This window comes from Cervus canadensis, chromosome 5, assembly GCF_019320065.1.
Source record: "Cervus canadensis isolate Bull #8, Minnesota chromosome 5, ASM1932006v1, whole genome shotgun sequence".
NCBI lineage: Eukaryota > Metazoa > Chordata > Mammalia > Artiodactyla > Cervidae > Cervus > Cervus canadensis.
The window spans coordinates 87,939,106-87,962,267 of record NC_057390.1 but is presented as its reverse complement, the minus strand read 5'-3'; the positions used below and the strand labels follow the sequence as shown (position 1 = coordinate 87,962,267).

The 23,162-nt window shown below is 62.5% G+C and overlaps 1 protein-coding gene across 11 annotated transcripts in view; it reads right to left on the bottom strand.

Annotated features, from left to right (window-relative positions):
* The window catches only part of LOC122442108 (DAB2 interacting protein), a 212,940-nt gene that overhangs the window by 11,824 nt on the left and 177,954 nt on the right, over positions 1-23,162 (bottom strand). For 8 of the 11 annotated variants that reach the window (XM_043469445.1, XM_043469443.1, XM_043469448.1 and 5 more), the window contains 9 exons: positions 16,941-17,094; positions 15,279-15,377; positions 13,946-14,500; positions 10,931-11,075; positions 10,696-10,840; positions 7,788-8,024; positions 6,008-6,209; positions 3,392-3,570; positions 406-1,309 (listed from right to left, as the gene is read on the bottom strand). In XM_043469445.1, the coding sequence (XP_043325380.1) occupies positions 406-1,309; positions 3,392-3,570; positions 6,008-6,209; positions 7,788-8,024; positions 10,696-10,840; positions 10,931-11,075; positions 13,946-14,500; positions 15,279-15,377; positions 16,941-17,094 (2,620 nt within the window). Of the gene's footprint in view, positions 1-405; positions 1,310-3,391; positions 3,571-6,007; positions 6,210-7,787; positions 8,025-10,695; positions 10,841-10,930; positions 11,076-13,945; positions 14,501-15,278; positions 15,378-16,940; positions 17,095-22,119; positions 22,614-23,162 lie in introns of those variants that run through there. The other 3 variants (XM_043469450.1, XM_043469452.1, XM_043469444.1) reach the window with 3 other exon arrangements.

The window sequence follows — 23,162 nt, the reverse complement described above, 5'->3', positions numbered from 1 at the left end:
GTAACTCTGTGCAAAGCGCTGAACACCAGCTCAGAGCAGGAGGGGCACCAGGGGCCATGTGGACTCCTACCCTGGGTCGGGCTTTAACAGGCTTTGGAACTGGAAATGGGCAGACAGATCCCTCTCTCTTTCTCCCTGACCCCAGCTGTCTCTGGGGAAACTGTGAGGGACCCCCAGCCACAGTGAAGCTGGTTCACAGGATTTAGGCAGGGGCCACTGGGGGTGTCACGGCAAGTAGCTGGTGGGATGGGGCCGAGTGTGGCATCATTCAGCATGGGATGGCAGCTGGGTGCGGGTGGAGATGATGTGACCGGGAGGAGCAGCACGACGTGGGGGGTCAGCCCGCCCCCACCCCGGGGGTTGGCCAGGGCCCGGCCTGCCCGCTCTCCACCCGGCAGCACTGACCTGCTTGTGCACCGCGCGAGGCTTCAGCTCGGGGCTGTCGCCCTTGGAGGACGAAGACTGTTGCCGCAGCCGGGCTCCAGGCCCAGCCCAGTCGGGCGAGGCCGAGGCCAGGGTCCCGCTCGAGGGCCGTGGGTACTGCAGGGTGCTCAGCAGGGTGGGCGGCGTCCGGCCGCGGGAAGCAGGGGGTGGCGGCGGGGGTGGGGGCGGCGGCTGGTCGATTCTCCGCTGGGGGCCGGCGCTGTTCTGCCGCGGCACCGTGGGCTGCCCGCCCTTCTCGGTCAGCGACACCTGCCGCCGTGCCAGCTCCCCGGGGCGCCGGCCCAAGTCTTCGGGGGCGGCGGCGGCCGCGCTGCTGCTGAAGCTGCCCAGCTTGGCGGCAGCCGCCAGCTCTTCGCTGTTACTGTGGGAACTCAGGGAGCTGTGGCCCTCGGAGCCGGAGTCACCGAGGCCGCGGGGCGACAGTGGCAGGCCGGCCGCCATCTGGTACACGGGGTTCTGGAAGGACAGCGGTGCCAGGAGCTGGGGCCGGCCCGGCGCACCCTCCGATGTGCCCGGCGTGGTGGGTGTCTGGCCTGCCCGCCGCACCGTGGCCAGCCCTGCCAGGCTCACGGGGGTCGCCCGGGCTGGCCACCCGGCCACCAGCTGAGTCGCGGGCGCCTGGCCATCGGCGGCGAGGGCGTCGGGGCCCGCCGGGGAGCCTGCCTCCCCGTCCAGCGCGCGGGCATCTTGGAGGTCCACCATGGACAGGCTCTTGCCGCCGTTGGCCATCTGAAGGTCGGGCTCGTTGGCTTCCGAGTAACTCGAGCTGCGGGCAGGTGAGGGCTGGACCCCGGAGGACCTTGTGACAAAAAACAAGTCCTTGTTTTCGGGGGTTGGAGACGGTAACCGGGTGAAATCTATCAGACTGCAGGGAGACAAGGACACACAGGGAAAGAAGGGGGAAGAGAAGAGCTGTGAGTGCGGCCCAGGCGGGTCCGACCATCCGAGAGCCCCGCCAAGCTGCCGCCCCCATGGCCTGAGCTGGGGAGGGGGGAGGGGGGGAGGGAGGAGGGGAGAAGGGAGGGGAGGGGAGAGGAGGGAGGGGAGGGGAGAGGAGGGAGGGGAGAGGGAGGAGGGAGGGGAGAGGGAGGAGGGAGGGGAGGGGAGAGGAGGGGAGGGGGCAGCAAGAAGGGGAGAGTCCCAGGGCGCAGCTGCGAAACCAAACCACAGCCACTGAGCCTGGCAGAAGCCCCCACCGAGGTGCGGGGCGGACGGAACCGCTGCACCAGGGGCCCGAGCTCCCAGCACCAGGCCAGGCTGCCTAGCGGCAGCCTTTTCCCTGCTCAGCGCAGCATCTTGGGACAGTAGGTTCTGGGGCCTGGAGTGTTCTGGAAAATTCCCCTGAGCTAAATCCAAACCCACAACGCAGTCAGTGGCTCTCTGCTACCCGAGGGTCCTGCACCGGGAACGATGACTTCAAAGCCTCGGGGGGCTGCCTCTGCCTCTTCCCTCCCGTCCCTAGTCAGGCTGCTCACCAAAGTGGGGGGCCTGTGCTGAGAGAAGCCTCCACCTGCAGCCTCCTACTGCCACCTCTAGTCTGACTGGCAGGCGGGGGCTGGGGCTTCCGGCAAAAAAAAAACAAGGTATCAGAGGAGGATCCTCATGGTGTGACTCAGGCAGGGAGGGTCTGCACCAGGAGCTGTGGGCCACGTCCCCCACCCTCCACCCCAGTCCAGTAGCCTCTCCCTGGTCCCTTCCAGGAAAAGCCGGCTCCTTGGAAGGAGGCACGAAACCAGGTAGGCTTTGGAGGGAAGGATCGGGGGGAGCTGAACAGACTCTGAGTGGGCTGGAGGCAGCAGGAACCTGGGGCTTCGATGTGGACTTAGAGAGGAGTTGGCTTAGCCTGGGAGGGAGAGGAAGTGCCAGTCGGGGGTGATGGGATAGGACAGGGCAGGTTGTGGCCACTTAAGGCCACGGCACTTGGGGGCCGAAAAGAAGTGGACGGGGGAAGTAGGCGGAACTGGGAGAAATCCGGGCCAGGCCTGGGCCTGGGCCACCCTCCACACACCCGGGTCAGGTCTCCTGACCTCTCGACAGAGGTGTATCCCCACTTGGACTCTTACTTGCCTTACTTGGCAGGTTGGAGGGACGGCCCCTCAAGACGCAGAGGGACCCGGGGGGAAGGGGCATCAAGGTCTCTGCATCTCTGGCCTCCTCCTGGGCCACATCCCCAGGTCCTTAACCTCAACGCCCTCGCTTGCTAAAAGCCTGCCACTGCTGTCCCCACCATCTCAGAGCCAGACAGTGCCAGCTCTGCTGCTCCAGCCTCAGCCTTGTGAGCTGGTCCACGACGGTCCTGCTGGACGAGGGGAGTGTTTGACCCCAAGTACAGGCAGCTCACTGTAAACGCTAATGTCCTCGTCTTGACGTCAACACTCGAGAACGTTCTGCCTCCCCCTCCATTGTGTATTGACGGGGCACTCATCCCAGCACTGGGGGTGCAGAGTGGGAGCTGGGCCTCAGCATCTCTAGTTTCCTGGGACTCCCAGCCTCTACGCCTCGCGGAGTCACCTGAACTCCTCCTGAAAACACACCCTGGAGCTCTACTTCCAGAGACTCTGATTCAGGCCCAGGAAATACTAGCTCATACACATACACAGGAGTGACTGTGACTAGTGCTGACGGGGACCAGTAACTGTTCCTCAACAAAAGACACTGTCTTTCTCCAGGCCTTTGAGCTAGTTCCTCTACCTAAAATGCCTTTTCCACCAATGGAAATGCTACTTTTTCTAAGCTCAAAACTACAGCGCTACCTCCTCTAGGAAGCTTTCCCTGATTTTTCCCAAATAGAATCTCACTCCTGAGGGCCCAAGAACACCCTGAGTCTCATTCGGCTTATTTTGGAAACAACAATATAGGTTTCCTCCTCCCCAAAGGAGACTGCAGATGGGCTCTGCCCTGTCGGTACCTGCATCCCACCACACCCAGCACGCCTGGCGGCTCTTACCCAGAGAGGTCGTTCTCGATCACCATCTTCTGCAGACCAGCTGAGACGCTGCTGCTGCCGGAGCCGGGCGTAGAGGCCAAGTCGTTGGTCCCCGCTAGCTGCCCACTGCCCGGGGTGCTCAGTGCTGTGTGGACGTCCCTCAGGATTCGAGGCAGAGGCCCCAGCTTGGATACGATGCTCTGCAAAGACATGGCAGGGGGCAGGTGTGAGCCGGGGGCCACCTGGGGAGGCCAAGTGCAGTGGAGCCACCGTGTTCAAAACCACTAAGGAGCCAGTCAGCGATGCAGGCTCACCCTCCCCCTGCAGTCAGATTCAGCGGGTCTGGGAGGGGTAGGGAGCCCAGAAGTGACAAATTAGAATTTTATCAGCCCCCTGGATATCTCTGGGATGGGGGCAAGGCCCACAGGAAGACACACTAACCTAGTCTGAGCCTTTCACCCTGGTCTGTCCTGCCTCAGTGACCCACAGAGAATCTTGGACTTTGCCCCATTATGTCTCCCCATCAGAGGGGCTTCTGGGATGGCCTCCTCCCATGTCACCTACTCCACAGGGTGGGCTGAGGCCTGACCCACTTCAACACCTGAGTCCCCAGGGCGATGGCCCAGGCACAGAGAAGGCACTCCTGCTGACAAACAAGCGGCCAGTCAAGCAGAGGGTGGTGCTTGGGCTCGTCCGAACCTGCCGTCCTGGTTTAGACCGATGGTGGTAAAGGCTCTAGGCCGAGCTGGGGGGACTCTGCCTTCACCTGGCTTATGTCTTGGTTCCCACCGAGGGCTGTGTGCAGAAAGCAAGCATGAAAACGCATGTGGTCCACAGAGGGGAGACGTGAGCAGCGAACCGCTCGACTTTAAATCCTGCCGTAACGCTGTCAGCTCTGACGGCTGCAAACCACCGTCCGTACCTCCCGCAGGTCATGCAGGCGTGGGGGATGCTGGCCCCCAGCACGGAGGCTCTGGAAGTGGTGGCAGAGTGACAGATGTTGGCAGCTGTGGGGGAAGACAGGGCTCTGAGCCTCATTTCCATGGCTCCCTCCTGGGTCTCTCAGAGCCAAAGGGCAATGGACATAAAGGAGCAGAAATGACTGCAACGGCTGTTCATGGCGAAAAGCTGGGACTGATCTGAGTGTCCAGTGAACTAGATGGTGCAGCCACACGACTGGACAGTCTGCGCCACTGGAAAGGTCACAGCGGGCTGCGGCACGTACGGCCGGGGATAGACGCCCACGAGAGCAGAGTGAGCAACGCAGGCGGCAGCGCCCGCTAAGTTCTCACTGTAACAGAGAAGGCAGAGAACTGCCTGTGTGGGTACCTAACGTGCTCAGAAGCACCGAGAAGGCCGCACACCAGAGCGCCCCCTGAGTGCTCACCCCTGAGGATGGGGCGGGAGCAGGAGGCCTTCCAGCTCTGGTTCAGCAGCAGCTACTTTTGTAATCAGTCCTGAATATTCACTGGAAGGACTGATGCATATTAAAAAGCAGAGACATTATTTTGCCAAAAAGGTCCATCTAGTCAAAGCTATGGTTTTTCCAGTAGTCATGTATGGATGTGAGAGTTGGACTATAAAGAAAGCTGAGCGCCGAAGAATTGATGCTCTTGAACTGCGGTGTTGGAGAAGACTCTTGCGAGTCCCTTGGACTGCAAGGAGATCCAATCAGTCACTCCTAATGGAAATCAGTCCTGAATATTCATTGGAAGGACTGATGCTGAAGTTGAAGTTCTAATACTTTGGCCACCTGATGGGAAGAATTGACTCATTGGAAAAGACCCTGATGCTGGGAAAGATTGACGGCAGGAGAAGGGGACAACAGAGGATGAGATGGTTGGATGGCATCACCGACTCGATGGATGTGAGTCTGAGCAAGCTCTGGGAGTTGGTGAAGGACAGGGAGGCCTGGCGTGCTGCAGTCCACGGGGACGCCGAGAGTCAGGCACAACTGAGAGACTGAACTGAACTTTGTAAGATGGTCTCTCAGAGCCCTGGGGGGCAGCAGAGGTTTTGGAAGTGGGTCCTGGCAGGCCTGGCAGTTGCTGCCCAGAACCTGCCCACTGTGCAGGCTGGGCCTGCTGGGGGCAGTGGAACCCAGGCCACAGGGCCTGCAGCAGTGTCAGAGGTGTTGAGGGAATGACCGTTTCAACAGATGGTCAAGGGCACTTCTGGAAAGTTTAGCAACCTGCTGCCTGACACATGGAGGCGCAACATCTCTAGTCCATCTTTTTTGTTATCAATGGCCTTAAAACCCAGAGCAAGGACATTTTTAGGAGACACAGCTAAATCTGATCACACTTCCCATGGGTAGGGAGGACAGCATGCCTTCATCTGTGGATGCCATCCACTCAGAGGCACAGCCAAAGCCCCAGTACACAGAGCAGCCTTCCCCGGCAGATGTCGGTGCATGAACGTGGTGCCCCCCACCAAGGAAAAGGGCCGAGATCCCTCCCGAGCGCATGCTGACAGGGCCTGCACTGGATCCTTGGGCTCCGGCGCCCTAGTGGGGCTGCTGATTTCCACCACACCGGCAAACCCTCAGACCTCGTGGTCACTCTGGGAGGAGCAGCCTGGAGCTGCAGTGCCCTTTGGCCCACCCACCGCCCCATCATGGCCCGAGTGGACGGGCACCTGCTCCAGCTGGCTGACGGCCTCCCAGAGCAGGGAGTGCAAGCTGGAGAGCTCGCGGCCCAGGTCGATGTAGCCTTCGAAGCCAGCCGTGTTGGAGATGGTCTCAGGGTTGGAGATCTCCAGCAGGAAGCGCTGCATGTTGGTCCACTCGTGCTCCAGGAACTGGTTCATGAACGACATGTACTCTTCCTTGCTGCCAAACCTGGAGCCGAGCAGATGGGGTGAGCGCCCTGGGCCCTGCCTGGGAGCCCCCCAACTTCTCTGAGACACCCTCACCCCCTGGGCTCCCATCCCTCCACTCTGGCCGCCGCCTTCCACGCCACTTACTCCCCAGCCAGCCAACCCCCATGGATTCAGGGCACTCATGGCTAAGTCTGGAGATCCCCTTCTGGACTTTTTTTCCCAGGATCTGGAATGTTCCACGGTCCTCACTTCACATTCACGGCCAGTCTCAATCTCCTTCCTCTTTCCCTCCAAATGTCTGTGGCCCCTGGTGCGCAACTGACCCTCAAGTCACACACTTGGCCAGGTCTCTTGGCTAAGCCTTCCGAAACGTTCCTCTTCAGGCACCTCCCTTTGTCCTCAGCTTGGCCAAGTCTGCGGTCACCTTCATCACCCCAAACCTGTGCCCTCCTCCGGGGCTCCCCATCCCAAGGAGACTGATCCAGAAGCCTGGCTGCGTTCAACTGCTCCCTATGCTGCCCCCACAGCCAGCAAGGGCTGCTGGACTCATCTTCTGATCACCCCATGACCTGCAGCCATGGCCTTCCGCATCACCATCACCTCCTGCATCATCCCTGACCCAATCCTTCCACCACTCTGCCTTTACCAGAACCAGAACTCTGCTCTCCTCCTGGCCTCTAGGCTGCTAAATCTTGTTTCCTCCACTCTTGACCCCTCTGCTGCCAGGCTGAACTTGGCAGACCTTGGAACAGATGACGGCCACCTTGTTCAAAGCCCTCTGGCGGCTCCTACTGCCCTGCCTGGCCTCCAAGTCCCTGCTGTCCTCTAGGGTGGTCTCCCATCTCTCCCGATCTAGCACGTGACAATTCAGAACGGCACAGCGTCTGGTCCCTCCCTGGCCTGCGCCTCTGTGCCTTGCATCCTGAATACAGCTGGGGAGTGCATATTCTAGGAAGCCTCCTTCTCTCCTCTCCCAGTAAGCAGATGGCCCTCCCAGGAGGCCACGCCCCTGTCCATCATCGCTCTCCCTGCTGAAGTGCTGGCTCCGGGAGGGCGGGGACCAGCGGTGATTCATGACCCAGCCCTGCGAAGGCATGGAGGGGCTCCATCCACACCTCGTGAGAGCCGCTTTCCAAGCCAGCCCTCCCATGTCCACCCACTCGCTCTAAGGTACAGCGAGAACACTCAAGCGCTTCACGAACAGACGTCCTTGGCAGCCTTAGACAAGGACAGTCTGGAGCCACCCTGGTGCCCAACTGCAGCGGACGGGTTCAGGAGACATGGGCCCTTCTCCCTTGAAGGCATATTAGTCACTCATTTCAAAAGGAAGCTCGTGAATGTTAAGTACGTGGGAGAATCCTTCTGATAAAACGTTCATTCAAAGAAGCAGAAGGAAAAAAAAGATCTTGTCTTATCACCCTTGAAAACTAAGGAAACGCATCACAAAGGCATGTACGTTTAGGAGGGGAGCCTGGGGGTGCAGAGGAGAGAGGGATGGAGGGAGGAGACACCGAGGAGGCAGGGACGGGCCTGTCGCCCAGCCCAGCTCTGGGGCAGACCCTGCACCCACATCAGGGGTGCGCGACGCGGCACTCACTTGGCGAAGTTGGCCAGGTTCTGGGTGACTTTGGCGATGAGGGTGAGCGTGCGGGCGGTGCGGTCGTCGGGGTACTCCTGCAGCAGGTTGAAGAGCGAGGGGGACATGATGGCTGGGCAGAGGAAGCGCAGGAACAGGGAGGCGCTGATGAGCCGCTCGCTGATGTCCGGCCGGCCGCGGCTGCTGCACTCTTGCCGCCAAGAGGCGAACACCTCCTTGAGCTCCCGGGGGAAGACGCTATGTGGGGACAGGGTGGGGGCGGGTCAGTAGCCAGGCTGGGACCAGAGCAGGGAGCTGGTTCTGGGTCCAATGGAACCGAGTTCTGTCCCGTGCCCACCCCGACGGCTACATGACGGTCCAACGCCCGAGTTCTCTGAGCCCACCCCTCCGCCATCCACCATCCGTGGGGCAGGGACGCTGGGGGAGCCAGGCCAGCACAGGGCGGGGATGCCCAGGCCGCAGTTGGTGGGTCTCCCCGAGGTGCTGAGTGAGAGGGGACGTCAGCACTGGGGCCAGGTCCCACAGGGCTTCACCCCTGCCCCACCAGCAGGTGTGGGGTCTTGGGCAGCGGGAGGGACAGACGGCAGTAACAGAGCACCGCTCCTCGGGTCCTGTCCCCGGCTTTTGAGATGGACCCCCTCCGCTCCAGTAACATTACAGGATCTGAGGTTCTCGGCAGAGCTGGGTGATCAAGACGAGGGGAGGACCCTAACCACAGGCTAAGAACACAACTCCTCGCTAACTCAGGCGTGGAGGGAAGCGGAGGCAGGGACCTCCTAGGCCGATCTGGTGAGGGTGGGCAGGGCTCTCGGCACCTGGCTGGGGGCTGTCCCCCCTGGGCACCTCCTAGGCCGACCTGGTGAGGGTGGGCAGGGCTCTCGGCACCTGGCTGGGGGCAACCCTGGGCACCTCCACCCTGCCTCAGTGAGGCCCCACCAGGCCAGCCTTTCAGAGGCCTTCCTATCGTTTTCACCCTGGAAGATGGGTGCTCCCTGAATCCAGCCTACACCTGGCTCTCTCACTAGCTCAAGGGTGCTCTGCCCCAGGGCCAGGCCCTCCCCAGGCTTCTGCTTCCTCACTCCCGCAAGGAGAACAAGACCATCCCTGCTGAGTTCACAGAGCCATCTATCCGGAGGCAGGGACCCCCAAGGCCTTAAGCCACTTTGATCAGCCTGAAAAGCTTTTGCCCAACAAGCCCAGCAGACTTAGGCAGTGAACGTGGCTGAAACAACAAGGACGTGGCCGGAGAGGAAGTGAGGGCAGGTGACCTTTAGCCCTGGCCCCCTGAAGCGCCTGGCGCAGGACTGCGCAGGGGGCAGGCGCTGAGTGATACCATCTATCAACGGCCTTGTTCAGAACTGAAGCGGGACCTCCACAAACGCCAGAAAGAGGAAATGGAAAACCACTGTCCACGGATATGTTTCCCTGTGTCCCACACCCGGCCCGCCCTGGGTGAAAACACAGCCCAAGGGTGGGAAGTGTGTTCCAGACTTCAAACTCTCTGGTTGCCCCTCCTGGCCCGGTGCCAAGGGTCATTTTCAGCTCGGCCCAAAGGGCCAGGAAGGGCACAGTGAGGACCTCGTGTAACCCTGGGGCAGGGGGCCCTGGGCCGGCAGCGTCAACCCCACCGGCTCTGCCCTGACCCAAGGCTGTCACTCTCTTCGCAGGCCTGCCTCTGCCTGTGCCTGTTCTTTGGGAGCAGCAAAACCAGGCCCTCCGGATGCCCAGCCCTGAGCTGAGGAGTCTGCCCACCCCCAGGAGGCTCAAGGCACTCTGATGGGAGCAGGGCTGTGAGCCAGCGTGGCTGCAGGGGTGAGCTGACCGTCTCTGGAGACATAATAAAGAAGGGCCACAGAGGGGAGTTTGACACAGGCCTCCCAGCAGGACAGGAAAGAACACGACCAAAGAAAGAAGCAAGCTACGGCCGGAGGTGGGACGGAGGAATGGGGCCAGGAGAGCCACTCGGGTGGGGAAGGGAATGTAGGTCCTGAGCTGGAGCGGTGACCAAGGAAAAAAACCTGGGCAGCTCCTCCACCATGAAAATAGGGCCAGTTCTGGGGGCTGGTGGTACGGTCCCCTGGACAGTCCCGCAGCCATCTCTGATGCGGCTGTACTAGCCCAGTGGCCACCGTTCACACGTGCTGGGACGCTCGCCTCGCACGGAGTGGCCCGGGACTGACGGTGGGCCAGACTGCAGTCCTGTAGGAGCAGCCTACCCTGCACGCTTCCGCTCCTCTCCGGGGCCGCCAGGGGCCCGCAGAACTCGGTCCTAGGAAAGCCCAATCTTCCTCCTCAGTTCTCTACGGTCCTAGCGGGAGGCCCACCCGGCGTCCAGGCCCCACACAGGCGCCTGCTGGAGCCACCCCAAGCCTGTGACCTGAGCACCAGCTTCCACGGCCAGGTGAGGCGTCCCAGGTGAAGCCATCCGCCCACCCCACGGGCGCCTGAGCAGAGCCTTGGGCGTCTGGCTCTTCCTGCGGCCACAGCACCTACAAGGGGGCCAGGCGGAACGCACTGTTCAGCGTGTGTAAGGGACTCCCAGGTCTGAATCCTCAACAACGCACAAACCACGTCCTGCCTGCACACTCTGGAATACTCCTACGTCTGAGCCCAGGAAGGACCAGCCGGACTCAGCAGGGTCAGGCAAAGGGTGGGTTCCAGTCCCAGGGCCCCGACTCTGAAGCTGTGTTACCTGCCCTCTCCCTATTAAACCTCAGGTCTCCTGTTGGGAAAGACAGAGGAGACCTCCTCGGCGAGTTCTCGGGATGGGATGACGCCCACAGGGGCCAGCCCAGCACCCAGCTTGCTCTAGGCACCCAGCCTACACAGAAGGACGGGGGGAGAGGGAAGGATGCGGGGTGGGACCCTGGGCAGTAGAGGCCGAGCGGGCGTGGGGGGCAGCACTGACCAGTAGGAGTTGATGATTTTGCAGAAGGCCAGCTCGCAGCACATCTTGAGGTTGCCCTGGTGCTCGGGGAGGTCAGCGGCCGAGCACTTGCTTGGGTCCACTTCGCAGTTCTCATCTGACTCGTATAGTGCTTTGATGAACTCACCTGCGGCCGAGAGGGCAGGAGGGGGCGGTAAGGACCTGCTGGGCATGCCCCACCCCGACCCTCTTGCCCCATTCAGCCCTCACCCGTTACCTAGTGCGTCCTGCAGGTACTTCTGGCCCACCAGCTTGAGGTACTCCTCGATGGCCTTGGTGGCCAGTGTGTTCTCCCGGAAGATGAGGTGCTCGTTGTCCCCACAGCGGTCCACCTCCGACATCATCAGGTCCGTCAGGAAGTCCTGTGGAGCCAGGTGAGGAGAATGGAACCTGAACAGGCCTGGCAGGTAAGGCCCCAGGGGTCCAGACCTGCGCTCCCTGGCCAGGTGCCACTGCTCCATGAGGCTGTTGCATCGCCAAGCTGCTGGGTCCCACCTGTGGGGGCTTCTGGGGCATGAGAGCAGGGCAGCCTGATGAGGGGACATGGTGACATCTGAGCTGGACCCCAGATCAGGGGGGCAAGAGCCCCCGCATCATGGCCAGACCTGTGGGACTCAAATCTCTGCTCAGCCCTGCCCCGGCCTGGCAGGGTGACCGAAAAGAGCATCCCATCCCAGGGCTGGGGAGGACAGACAGGCTGCCCTGCCCCCTTGTACAAGCAGCTACAACTGTCCACCCATCACTGTGATGAGGTCTCCCATGCCTGACACGGGCTCGTTCTGTGCAGCTTCACGGGGAAGGAAAACAAGAGGCAGAGGCAGGCCAGCTGCCCTGGAAGGCGGTGAGCCGGTGCTCAGACGGAGGGACACGGATCTCAGCTTGGGTGGGAAGGTAGCCCTGGTTACAGCACAGCTCCTTGGGCAGACCCAGGAGGGAGCCTGAGCCCACTCTTTCCCTCCTGACTGTGGGAAGCTCATAGGAACCTGCTGCACCCATACAGGTGGAAACACCCCTCACCTCGGAGCCTGCGCCTCCTCACGCCCACGGCCAGCCTTGTGACCTGGGGAGGGGACAGGACAGGCAGGAGGCAGGGACCGGGGGGCGGCGGGGGCACCGGGCAGGCGCCGGCCAGCACAGAGGCCGGGTGGCTGGCGTTGCACTGGGGCTACTGATACTCCGGAAATGCCTCACCCAACGTGACCAACTTCAGGGCCCTCTGAAATCACAAGCGGGCCAAGAAATACAGAACTGAACTCTGGGCCCTGGAGCCCCGGTTGGCCAACAGAGAGAAACAGGAGGGCCAGGGTGGGGAGTGGCAGTTGGTCTCTCCAGGGACCACACAGCCTGAGGGCCCTTCCTGACCGCCAGTGACCTCTAGGGCCCCCTCCTCTGAACACGGAACAGCAGACGTCAGTACTGCGCGTACTGCTCTGCTCACGCCCACGGGCCCTCCTGAGCTCCTGGGGCCGGTGCGAGGCCCAGGCGGGGGTGAGGAGGGGCTCTCCTTAGAGCCAGGACCCGACGGGGCTGGGAAACAGGCACAGAACAGGAAACTGACCTGTCCAAGGCCACGCAGCTACCGGGACCAAGTCTGGCCTCAGTGTCTTGTTACGTAGGTCCCATTTTTCCTACTGCACTGAGGGGGGGGCGTGGGGAGATGACAGGGGGCAAAGCATGCCCAAGGCCCTCTCCCGGGACTCGGGGCCCTCGGCACATGCTCCGGAGAGAGGCATCTCACCCCTTAGCTTCCCAGGGGCTCAGAGCTCAGATGCACGTCACCCCAGCACCGAGTCGCTCCCCCCACCCAATATAAGGTCCGCTGAGGAGCCAGAGCCCCCGCTTCCGTCACCTTCCACAATGAGCACCCTGATTTCTCCTGTCTCAGCTGTGAGCCTGAGCAAAGGTCCCTTCAGATCAGGGTCAGCCTCCCAGGCCAGCCCAGCCCTCGGGGGCCGCTTACTGAAAGGACAGACCTAGAGGCAGAAAGGAGGCTTCTCGAGCCCCTGCTGCCTCCCTTGCTCTCCCTCTGGGGCCAGAGGAGAAGCTGGTCCAAACACAGAGGAACGGAGTGCCCCGTGCCCACGGAGAAGTAGCTCTCCTGGTCCCCCACCACGAGCCCAACAGGCAGGGGCTCTGAAGGGCCGCAAGGAGGCCAGGGCCTCCTGGATCAGGCAGAGAGAGAGAATAAGTGCCCTGATGGACTGCGCACCCTGGGCTCTGCCTGGGACTGAGGCCTGACCCCCAACCTGTGTCTCCCCCCAAGCCCAGGCTGAGGGCTTGGGACCTTGACCAGGGAGGGCAGTCCCTCACCCCCACCACAGGCCATGAGTCATGCCACATCTGGAGGGCAGAGGCTGGCCCCTGGGGCAGGCACCCAAGGCCTTCTGCAGCGTGGATGGACCCCACGTTCAGCCTTTTTCCACTGCACCCTCTTTGAGTAGCTCCCCCAAGGACTCCCAAAGCAGGGGGCAGGGTGGAGAGAGGGGCCAACGGAACCATGTTCCGCTATGCTGGGAGGGTAGGCATGTGGAGCCTTCTAGAAGGAGCCGACCTGTCCGCAAAGACCAGTGAGTGGGTGGGGCTGCGCGTGGCCTGGCAGAGAGGCAGGTGGAAGGGGTGGGGAGGACAGTGGGGGCCCTCCAACCCTGGAGCAGGGCCTGCTGGAGGGCTTGGGCACGCTCTGCTCCAGGTGCTCCGGAGCTAGGGCGGCTGCCCACCAAACAGACAGCTGCGACGGTGACTGTGTGCCCCGTGTGCGTACACTGGGAGTGAGGGGGAGTCTGGGGCTCAGACAGCGGCTGCACCCTGGCCGTCACCTGCTGCGATGTGTGACGAACTCAACACACCGGACGTGTGTGTCTGGGTCGCTGGGACCCATGTGCCGGCAGAGGTGGGCCTCGTGGCCTGCTCCCCTGGAGCCTCAGGGAGGGACGGACCCTCTGGGGCAGTGGGGAGGCCCTAAACCCACTTCCTCGCTGTAAGCCATGTTGCAAACCACGGGCTGCATACCCGCCTCTGCGATCAGCTCCAACCACGGAGTGGATGCACGAAGCCCCCACCCTTCAGGATGCAACTCCAGATTTAGGGGGCCCACTTAGCTATGACCGGTGCCTCCAGCAGAGCTGAAGTCCATGACGTGGACGCAGGGACCGGCAGGTCATCTGGCGCCTGTCCCCTAGCCTTCCACGGGGCCCATGGGAGGCAGCATCCCACCCGAGGCCCACACACCTACCTTCACCTTGCCCGTGCTCTGAAGGATATGCACCAAGGCCGACGCCATCTCCTCCTTGGTCTTGGCGCTGAGGATGGGCTCGAGGGCGGCACAGAGCCCCAAGTAGTGGTTGGTGATGTGCTCGGCGAACTCCTTGTACATCTCCATGGGCAGGATGGTGATGGTCTGGTAGCGCGCCTTGATGCGGATCATGGGCCCGGGGCCCTTGCCGCCCTTCGGGTTGGGCGTCACCACTGGGTACCACTTCTCCACAAACTGCCGGCCGGCCACGGAGGCGGCGGGCAGGCTCACCAGGCCCAGGTAGCTGCTGCGCTCCTTCTTCTTCTTCTTGTCGGTCTCGCGGTACAGGTGGACGGTGACCGTGCGCAGCGGCGGCAGGTTGTGGAACTCGAAGTGCTCGCCCCAGAAGACGTTGTCGGTCTTCAGCTTGCCCGTGGTGCGCGCGTACAGCACGTCGTCCAGGCACAGCTCGCACAGGTACTTCTTCTTGGCCGGCAGGTCCTTGGCCTCGATCACCCACAGCTTCAGAATGTGCTCCACACGCCGGCTGTTGTCCTGCACACGCATGCGCGGGGGGAGGGGGCGCAGTGACCAAGGAGCCCGGAGCCTGGCCCCTTGCCCAGCCCGGAGCCGGGAAGAGCTCTCAAAACTGGTCAGGGCCAGCTCTGGAGTCTGAAGGACATGGGGCCAGATCTCTGCTCTGCCTCGCTCACTAGCTCACCGACCTCGGGCAAGCAACCACCTATGACCGTCTAAGCCTTAGGTCCCTCTGTCATGCAAGTCCGTGAGCTGAGAGCAAGTTAAGAGGCCAGCACGACGCCTGGCACAGGGTGACCGCTGACTGGCTCTTGGGCAGCTTGCTGGTCCGCAAAGTCACACGGAGACAAGCACCACTGAAGTCCTTCCTCAATGATGGCCCAGTGACCGGAGCTCAGCTCCAGGCCGAGTCGGCCAGAAGCAGTGACGACAGCCGGGGAGAGGCCTGGGGGCAGTGGGAACCCTAGGCAGCGGGTGCCAGCCTGGGCCGGCAATGCTTGCCTGGAGGAGGGGACTGGTGGCTAAGCTAGACTTGGAGGGCTGGGCAGGAATTGGCCAGGGGCTGGGGAAGGGGGCACCAGAGTTCCAGACAGGACACCGGCATCCAAAAGGCCAATCTGGGGTTCTCTGGCCCGGCCTCCTGGGTGTGCAGCTCAGCCTCTTTCCGAGCCCAGCACTATGGCCCGCTCCGGCCACAAACACACCCCAGTCCCAGCGCCCTCCGGAGACCCCGCCCTCTGCTCTCTCGGCGTCCAGCCTCCGCCCCGCGCTCTGGGGGCCGGGGACACAGGCCCACCTTGTTGGGATGCACGGCTCGCCGCAGGTTCTCCATCCACTTATCACGCTCGGCTGCTGACCGGCAGGAGAAGCACTTGCTTCCTGAGGACGTCGTCACCTGTGGGGGCAGCACAGTGTCACGGGGAGGGGGAGGCACAATGGAGGACCTCCGGGGCTGGGGGGGAGGAGGGGCCCCGGCTGCCAGGTCTGACGGCACCGCAGCCTCAGGGAGGAGGCACGATGAGACACACGGTGGCCCATGGATTTTATGTTTGCAGGTGGTGCCCCGAGACCTGCGGTCCTGGAGCAGGACGGGGACAGGACAGCATCCAGCCCCATGCCGACTGGCGCCTGAGTCCCGCCTCGGGGCCGTCTGTCCTCAGGAAAGCCTCTCTCTGAGTCTACCCTTGTTCTCCTGGAGATGGTGGAGGCAGTCAGAGGGCACTGAGGTCTCCCTCTACCGCTGGAGCCACAGGCACCCAGGAGACAACCCCGGGTCGGCCTGGGGGCGGCCCTGGTCCTCAGCTGACACCTGTTGACGATGCTTCTCCCTGTGAGTGTGACGGCAGTGGTGGTCACAGAGGGCTAGAGAACCGAGAATGGTCTCTCTGGGTGTGCCGGGCCCTGGGGTCTGTCCTGGAACCCTGACCCTCCCTGCCCTGTCTGGCATGCTCACCCTCCAATCTACTCTGGGCGACGGAGCCCAGCCCAAGCTGCTCCTGCTCTGTCCCGCTGTCCCCTACACCTCACTGAGGGCCCTATCCAGCCATTCAGGGGCCAAACAAGCCCCAGCATCCCCTGCTGTGCACCAGCAGGCACTAGCATCGGGCAGCCCCCGCCCCAGACAGAGAAGTTGGAGCCCAGAAGGAATCTAGCGGGGCCAGGAGTCCTGAACCAGAAACAGCACCATGGGGGCTCAGGGCTGGGGCAGGTGCCAGGTACCACCCCAGTCTCCCCCTGGAGCTGGGGGCGCCAGGAGGTTGCCATAGCAGTTCCAGGCTTATGCCTCTATTGGAAAGCTCCCCTAATTATGCAAGATCGTCAGGGGTGGGAGGCTTCCCAGAGACAGAGGTGGGAAGAGAAAACGAGTAATTAGAGAAGCAATTAGGAACTCCCAGGAACACCTGCGACATTAGTTACCCGGGTCCTGACTTGGCCTCGTGAGCTCTGGTATCTCTGGGCTGGATTCCCCATCTGCGGGAGGCACTGGACATGGATCCCCAGGGAAAGCCTGGCCAGACGGGGTGGTGGCCCCTCTGCCCTCACACCTTGGGTCACAGAACGGCAGGGCAGGGAAGATCCTGGCTCTCACCACGCAGAGGCCAGAGAAGGGGGTATTCTCTCCATGGCCCCGCACCGCACTGGAGGGGTTTCACAGAGAGGTGAGCAGGCTTGAGCCATCATTCCCCATACACCTTGGGTGTCCCTTCCACCCACTCGGGACTCCTGCACATCCCCGCGTGGGGGACAGTGCTGGTCAGTCTCCAAGGAGACCACGGGGCAGGAATGAAGCCCCCATCTCCCAGCTCCACTTGGTCTCTTGGGAGCCCAAAAGCTCTGATGGTTTCTGGCTACTGCCCCTAAGAGTGGAGGCCACAGGACACTCCAGGAGAGCGCCTGAAGGAGACTGGCCTCCCGCGGGAGGACACCTGGGCCCACCCCCCCGCCCCCCTGGACCCACCTCGAAGCAGTAGTCCTGGCCCAGGATGCTGCTGTGCACGGGCTTGATCACCACCTCCTCCTCCATGCTGAGGTCCAGCGCCTCCACCGCGCTGCTGGGGCTGAGCAGGGACTCGTGGGAGCGAGACTCTTTCAGCCTGGGCATCAGATGAGACCTGGGGGCGGGCGGCAGGAGTGCCAGGTCAGCCTGCCCTGTCCCCTCCCTTCCCCTCTCCTCCCAGGAGGCCTGCCCAGAACCCCCTGCAGAGGCCATCACACCCCTCAACGCCCACAGTCCTTTCTGTCTTAAGGCAGATTCAGGAGTGTGGGGCAGGGGAGATGGTGGTGCTGGAGTCGGAGACCCACAGGGAAGAGCAGACCCGACCCAGGCAGCCTTCCGGGGTCGGATGCCTTCCCCACCCCCTGGCCCCCTTGCAAGACAGAAGCAATCGCCCTGTCCCAACATTTCTCCAGGCCACCACTGCCGATGGAGCCCTTTCTCATACACCAGCACACCCACCCACCGGCCCCAGGTGAGGCAGGTATGCCGTGGGACTCCGTGCTCCCTACTTACACCCAAGGACCACGAGGCTCAAAACGGAAGGGATGGAGCCGTCTCTGCAGTGCTAAGAGGCACTCAGTGAGAGCTAAGAGGCAGACAGGGTGCATGTGCTGGGGCTCGGGGCCAGGCCAGGGTCAGGGGGCCCAGCACTGACAGGCCCTGACAGACCTGGCCGTGGCCGTGAGCAAGTCACTTCCCTAAGCCTTGGTTTCCCTGTCCCTTTACAGAAAGCATCTCAGATGGCACCTGGTGCTTGATGGAAGTCCACCCAGAGAGGCTAAGGTCCCTTTCCAGAGTCAACAGGACACAGAAGGCAAGACACCAGGGCCCCTCTCCCACAGCCGGGGGCACAGGAAAAGCTTAGTAGCCAGGCCTGCTCAGACCACCCCAGGGCAGAGGCGGGCAGGCCACGGCCCCACGCAGATACAATATCCATCACCTCTCCCTGCATCTCCAAAAAAGACCCTTCCTCACTCAGGTCAGTGAGGTGTGGTAGGACCACCACACAACTCCCCGCAGGGCACACACCCTGGAACCCATTTCCATAAGCACCTGCAGTAAGAGGAGCTGAGGCCCCTATGTGTGGACCCAGGAATTCAGAGATGAGCTGGACCAGCTCTACCCAGAGGGCATCACAGGCTGACTGACAGAGGCCACCCTCCAGCCCCAACACTGCATCTCTCCTGGCAATGGGCCTCGTGTAGGCACGGCATGGGAGTCAGAGCTGGAAATGGGATCTCAGCTCTTGTGGACCCTACAGCCCCACCAAGAGACCCAGTCAGGCTCCCCATAAGTGCTCCCCCACGCCCAGCGGGAAGCAGGCACAGAGCAGGGCTCCGGTTGGTCGTTGGAGCCGAGCCAATGCCCTCAGGCAGGACTTCTGAAGGTTCCCAGGGGAATGGACCAGAGGGAAGCTGTGAGCGGCTTAAAGCCGACTGGAACCCACCCAAACCTCCCCAGGACCCACTGGAGAACTAAGGCCAATGGCATGCACAGCTGCGGTGCCCCCGCACCTCCAGGGCCCTCTCTGGGAGGCAGCACTGAGTACATGCAGACACACACACACACACACAGCGGTGCCACTCCACTCCACACAAGGTGCTGACAGCTTTCTTACCATGATGAGCCCCCCAGGTCCTGCTCGAGTGGCCCAACCTCCTTTCCCCTCCCAGGGCTGACCAGTGCCGTGGGTGGAGCTGCCGTCCACTGAGCTGAGATTCCAGCCTGGGCCTCCCTCCTGCAACGTGGCTCCATACCTCAGTGCAAGGGACGCCCTGCCTCAGATGCCAGGGAAATCACCCAGCCTCCGATGGGCCGGGACTCAGGCCCCCAGACCAACTGTCTGGGGCTGAAGACCCAGCCCACCGACCAAGATCGGGCTGCTTTCTGGCCCAGCCCGGAAACCCCTGCCAGGTAAGATGCTGGGAGTGGGGTGGGTGGAGCACAGACCCAGGAAGTGCGGGGAGGAGCTGGCAGGCTGGGGCCGCCTCCTGCCCGGGGCACCTGAACCAGCCAGCTGGGGAGAGGCAAGGGAGACCCGTTCTACGAATTGGGCCTGCCCAGGGAGACCTCGGCGGGGGGTGGGGGCGGGTCCTGGTTCTACAGCCCCAGGAGCCTGGCACACCCAGGCCAGACCCCAAAGCAGCCAAAGCCTCCTGAAGCCTGTGCCTGCAGACCCCTCCTCCTCCTTCCCCATCATCCTGCTCCAAGAACATGCCCCGGCTGGCCCGGGCCTCACTGGGAAGGTTCCTGACGGCACGGAGGTGCTGGGGGAAGCTCGTGGCTGAGGCATCCTGGCTGCGGCTGGGCGGCCCAGCCCTGACCCTCCCCACCTCCCAGGGAGTCTCTCAGTGGCAGGACCTGGAGCAGGGGCCCAACCCCGCCCCTGAAGCCCCAGCTGACCAGGAGGAGGAGGAGGAGGAGGAAGGGGTTGGGGCGGGGCCCAGGGAGGCCCAGTGGCCGCTCCTAGATCTCCCAGGTGCTTCTGGGACAGGAGCCAAGGGCTGGGCTCTGACCACTGCCCCATGATGGGGAGGCCTGGTGGGCCTGTGCTGACTCAGGTGCAGATGCTCAGCCTTCCCTCTCACCTGCAGCCCACCTGCCCCCAAGGCTTGTGGGGGAAACGGGCACCTATCCGTCAGGCCCTGTCATGCAGCTCTGGGCCCAGAGGGGAGCCGGACTGCTGTGCCCTGCAGGGTGGGACCTCCTGGCAGAAGGAGTCTGTCCATGGAAGTGACTGATAAGATGACTGACTGGGGCTCAGGGAGGGGGAAAGGTCACGTGGTCACTTCCTGGACCCAGGAGGCCCACCTCACCTAAGAACCACTTCTTCCAGGAAGCCGGCCAGCCCTGTTCCAAGCTCACAGCACAGCATCCCTAACACTCCACTCAGGGACTCTGGCCCCATCCATCACCACGGCAGGCTTCGACCCAGCCCGCCTCTGCTCCGGCCAGCATTGTTGAGCACTTCCTTTCTCACCTCCAGCCCCTGCCTTGTCCCAGGCTGGGCCCGAAGCCCATCTGGGGAGGGAGGGAGGGAGGGCACAGGCCACCACAGGCTGCCGGACTCCACAGGGGCAGCGTGGAAGCACGGTGTCCCTTCCCAGGAAACTTGGTAAGGCGCCGAGACGGTGCCCCGCTCCTGCCCTGCTCGTGGGCGCCTGCCTCCTCTAGGCAAGGCACTCGGCTGGTCACATTCCACGGCACACAACTCTGCCAGGAACACTCATCTGCCCATTTCACAGAAAGGTAAGATGGGCTCAGGGAGTGGCAGTCCCTGCATCTGCCCAAGGCGCCTGCGGGCAGGGGGACCGGTTGGTCTGGGAGCCCTGCCCATGGCTGTCCTGTGTGGTGTGGGGGCCTGGGCTTGGGGGCCATCGTATGCAAGGCCCACACCTGGGTCAGGCCCTTCCCTGCTGCCCTGAGGCTGGGGTGGGAGAGAAGGTGGCCCAGCACGCCCACTGTGTGGCCTCCCCAGGGACCTCCCGTGGGCTCTGGGGACCAGAGTCTCGGTCCTCGGGGACATGGCACCAAAGTGGGCAAAGGCCTTGGCAGGGGGCCCTGCCCGCGTAGGTTACCCCCGCGCCCAGGTCTGGGCCACTTCTCACCCAACCCTGCCAGGGACGCTGCATGACCGCGTCAGGTCAGAGAGGATACAGAACCAGGTCCCACTGCAGGGCTGTGGGCTCCGCGTGCCTGGCCCTCCTCCCCGGGCCTGGCCTGCCCTGGGCTGTGCCCACAGGCGACACCACACACGGCGCCTGGCTGAATCCTCAGACTGAGAGGTGGACACCGACCTGACCCTGGAGCGGCCTCCTTCAAGAAGGCAGGTGACCTGCCCAGGGTCTCAGCTCCCTCCTGGGGTCACTTCACAGCCCAACAACCCTCACCCCCAGGGACCCGTTCCTTATCTGAAACAGAAAGGACTCTTTGTCTCAAATGGAAATAAATGACAACAAGCAGAGGATGGTTTGCAGGGAGAGGCATTCCCCAGGCGTTGGAGTCATGAAGAAGGGGTTTCCCGTCAAGGCCATATGAGCTCAGCTGCAGCTCTTCTGGTCGGGGTCCACCTCACCCTGGGCTCATCTTCCCCGGGAGTCACGGTTCCCTCAGGCAGGCCTCCCAGCACCCAGCAAAACCTTCAACACCCAGCAGAAGCACCTCTTCTTCCAGGCAGCCTTCCCAGACTCCCTGGGCAGAGGTGGACCCCGAGCCCTGACATTTATCAGGCTGTACTGGAAGGCCTGTGGCAGAGCATCTCCTCGCCAGGCAGGAAGCTCCTTATGGGGAGGGAGGCATCTGGAGCAGGGCTAAGATTCAAAGCCCCGGAGCTTCAGGACCAAAGCCCCAAGGTCAGCTGAGTCACGGGGAGGGAAGGAGGTCGGCTGGGATGGAAGAGAATCCTCCCTCAGCCCTCAGACGCTGGTGAGCAGGAGAAGAGGCAAAGCGACCTGAGCGCTGGTCTCGGGGGCAGCTGCACCGCAAGATCATCCCACACCCTGCTGATCTCTGGACCCTCAACAGCCCACCAGCCCCTGGGGGTCCCCATGTCCCCCCCTTCCCCACCTGGGCCAGCTGCTCAGGAGACCTTTACCCGTATTCTCCATGCATGGAATCCTCACACTTCCCCGAAAAGAATAGGGGGACGCCACGATTCTCAGGCCACAGGCAGGAGAGCCAAGGCCACAGGGGAGGAAGGCCGCCCTGACCTCCCCTGCCTCTGAGAGGTGTCCTGGTTCAGACCTGGGGGCAGTTGAGGAGGGAGATGGCACCCTCCCACCGGATGGGCCCCTCTGCCCTGCCCCTGCAGCCTCATAGTGCTTCAGCCTGGGGTTGAGCCCTCCCTGCAACTCTACCCCCACACAACACACCCCAGCAAGTGACCCAGACCCTCCTCTGCGGCAGGTCCCAGGCCAGCTGGAACTCCCACCCTCTGGCAGCTTCTGCCTGCGCTGTCTCCTGGATGCGTCCCACCTTCCCCTCCAGTCTCTCTCACCCGACAAAGGCCTTCTTTCTCAGCCTTCAAAGCCCAGTCTGAAGGTGGCCGTCATCACACACGGTCTCCCTAGACAGACGAGAGCTCACACCCAGGCCAGGCGGCTGAACACCACTCCATACACTTTCCCACCCAACTCCTTACCCGATTCTCAAGCGAACCCGTCAGGACTGAGGGACCGCACCTCGGAAAGGCCAGGTGGCTTGCCCAGGATGGCACAGGTGGCAAGTGGCCGAGGGGGACCTGAGCCCCACCCGGCAGACTCCGAGCCTAACGGCATCCGCCCGAGCCTCCATCTCCCCACTGGCAGCCTTCTGGGGCCACAGTCAGCTGATCTGCTCGCCGTGACCCCTCACTCCAGGTCAGGGAGGAAGAAGCCAGGGGGATGGCCGGGGTCGTACAGTCTGTGCCCGGGGTCTGGGGAAACATGGGCTCGCCACAGGCGCGGGCGGAGCCGGGGCTGGAGATATGGCCAGGCCCCAACAGCAGTCCATTGTGAGGGCGGGCAGCGGGAACAAGGGGACATTGTCCTGGCTCCAGGGCCGTGGCCTTATCTGATAGCCTTCCAGCCAACCCATGAGCTGTTTTTCAACTCCATCCTTTCTTCTCTGAAAAGGTTAGTGACACAGAAGTTTAGCAAATTCCCTATTATTTCAAGGAGGGAGGAGACGTGAAAATAAAACGTGTGATAATTAAAAAGCCCTATGAGACACACGGGGAGGACGGTTCCAGCTGCGGGCGGGGTGAGCTGAGCGTGGGACTGAATGGCCTGGAAAGCGAGAGGCTCAGAATTGCCTTCCAAATCTCAAAGGGGCAGAGGGAACTGCTGTGCATGCCTCCAGCAGGCGGGGCTGGGACCAGGACAGGCTGATTCCAGCTAGACACACTGTCCCCAGATGGGTGGGCCAGCCCGGTTTGGATTCAGAGGAGAGGGCACGCTGTCTCTGGAGGCATTCGAGGAGCTGGGAGCTCTCGTTTACATATGCCGAGGAGGGGCTGCCCGCACTGCTGGGGGCTGTTGGCATAACAAACCAGCAGCATAAGCCCCAGTGATAAACACACAGCCACACACCTGCAGCTGGGAACAGGCAGGAGAGCCTAGTGTCAGGAGCACATCCAGTCTCCACTCCCTGTGAAACACACAACCCTGAGTACTTTTAATGTGTTGTCCAGGCCTCAGTCTCTCC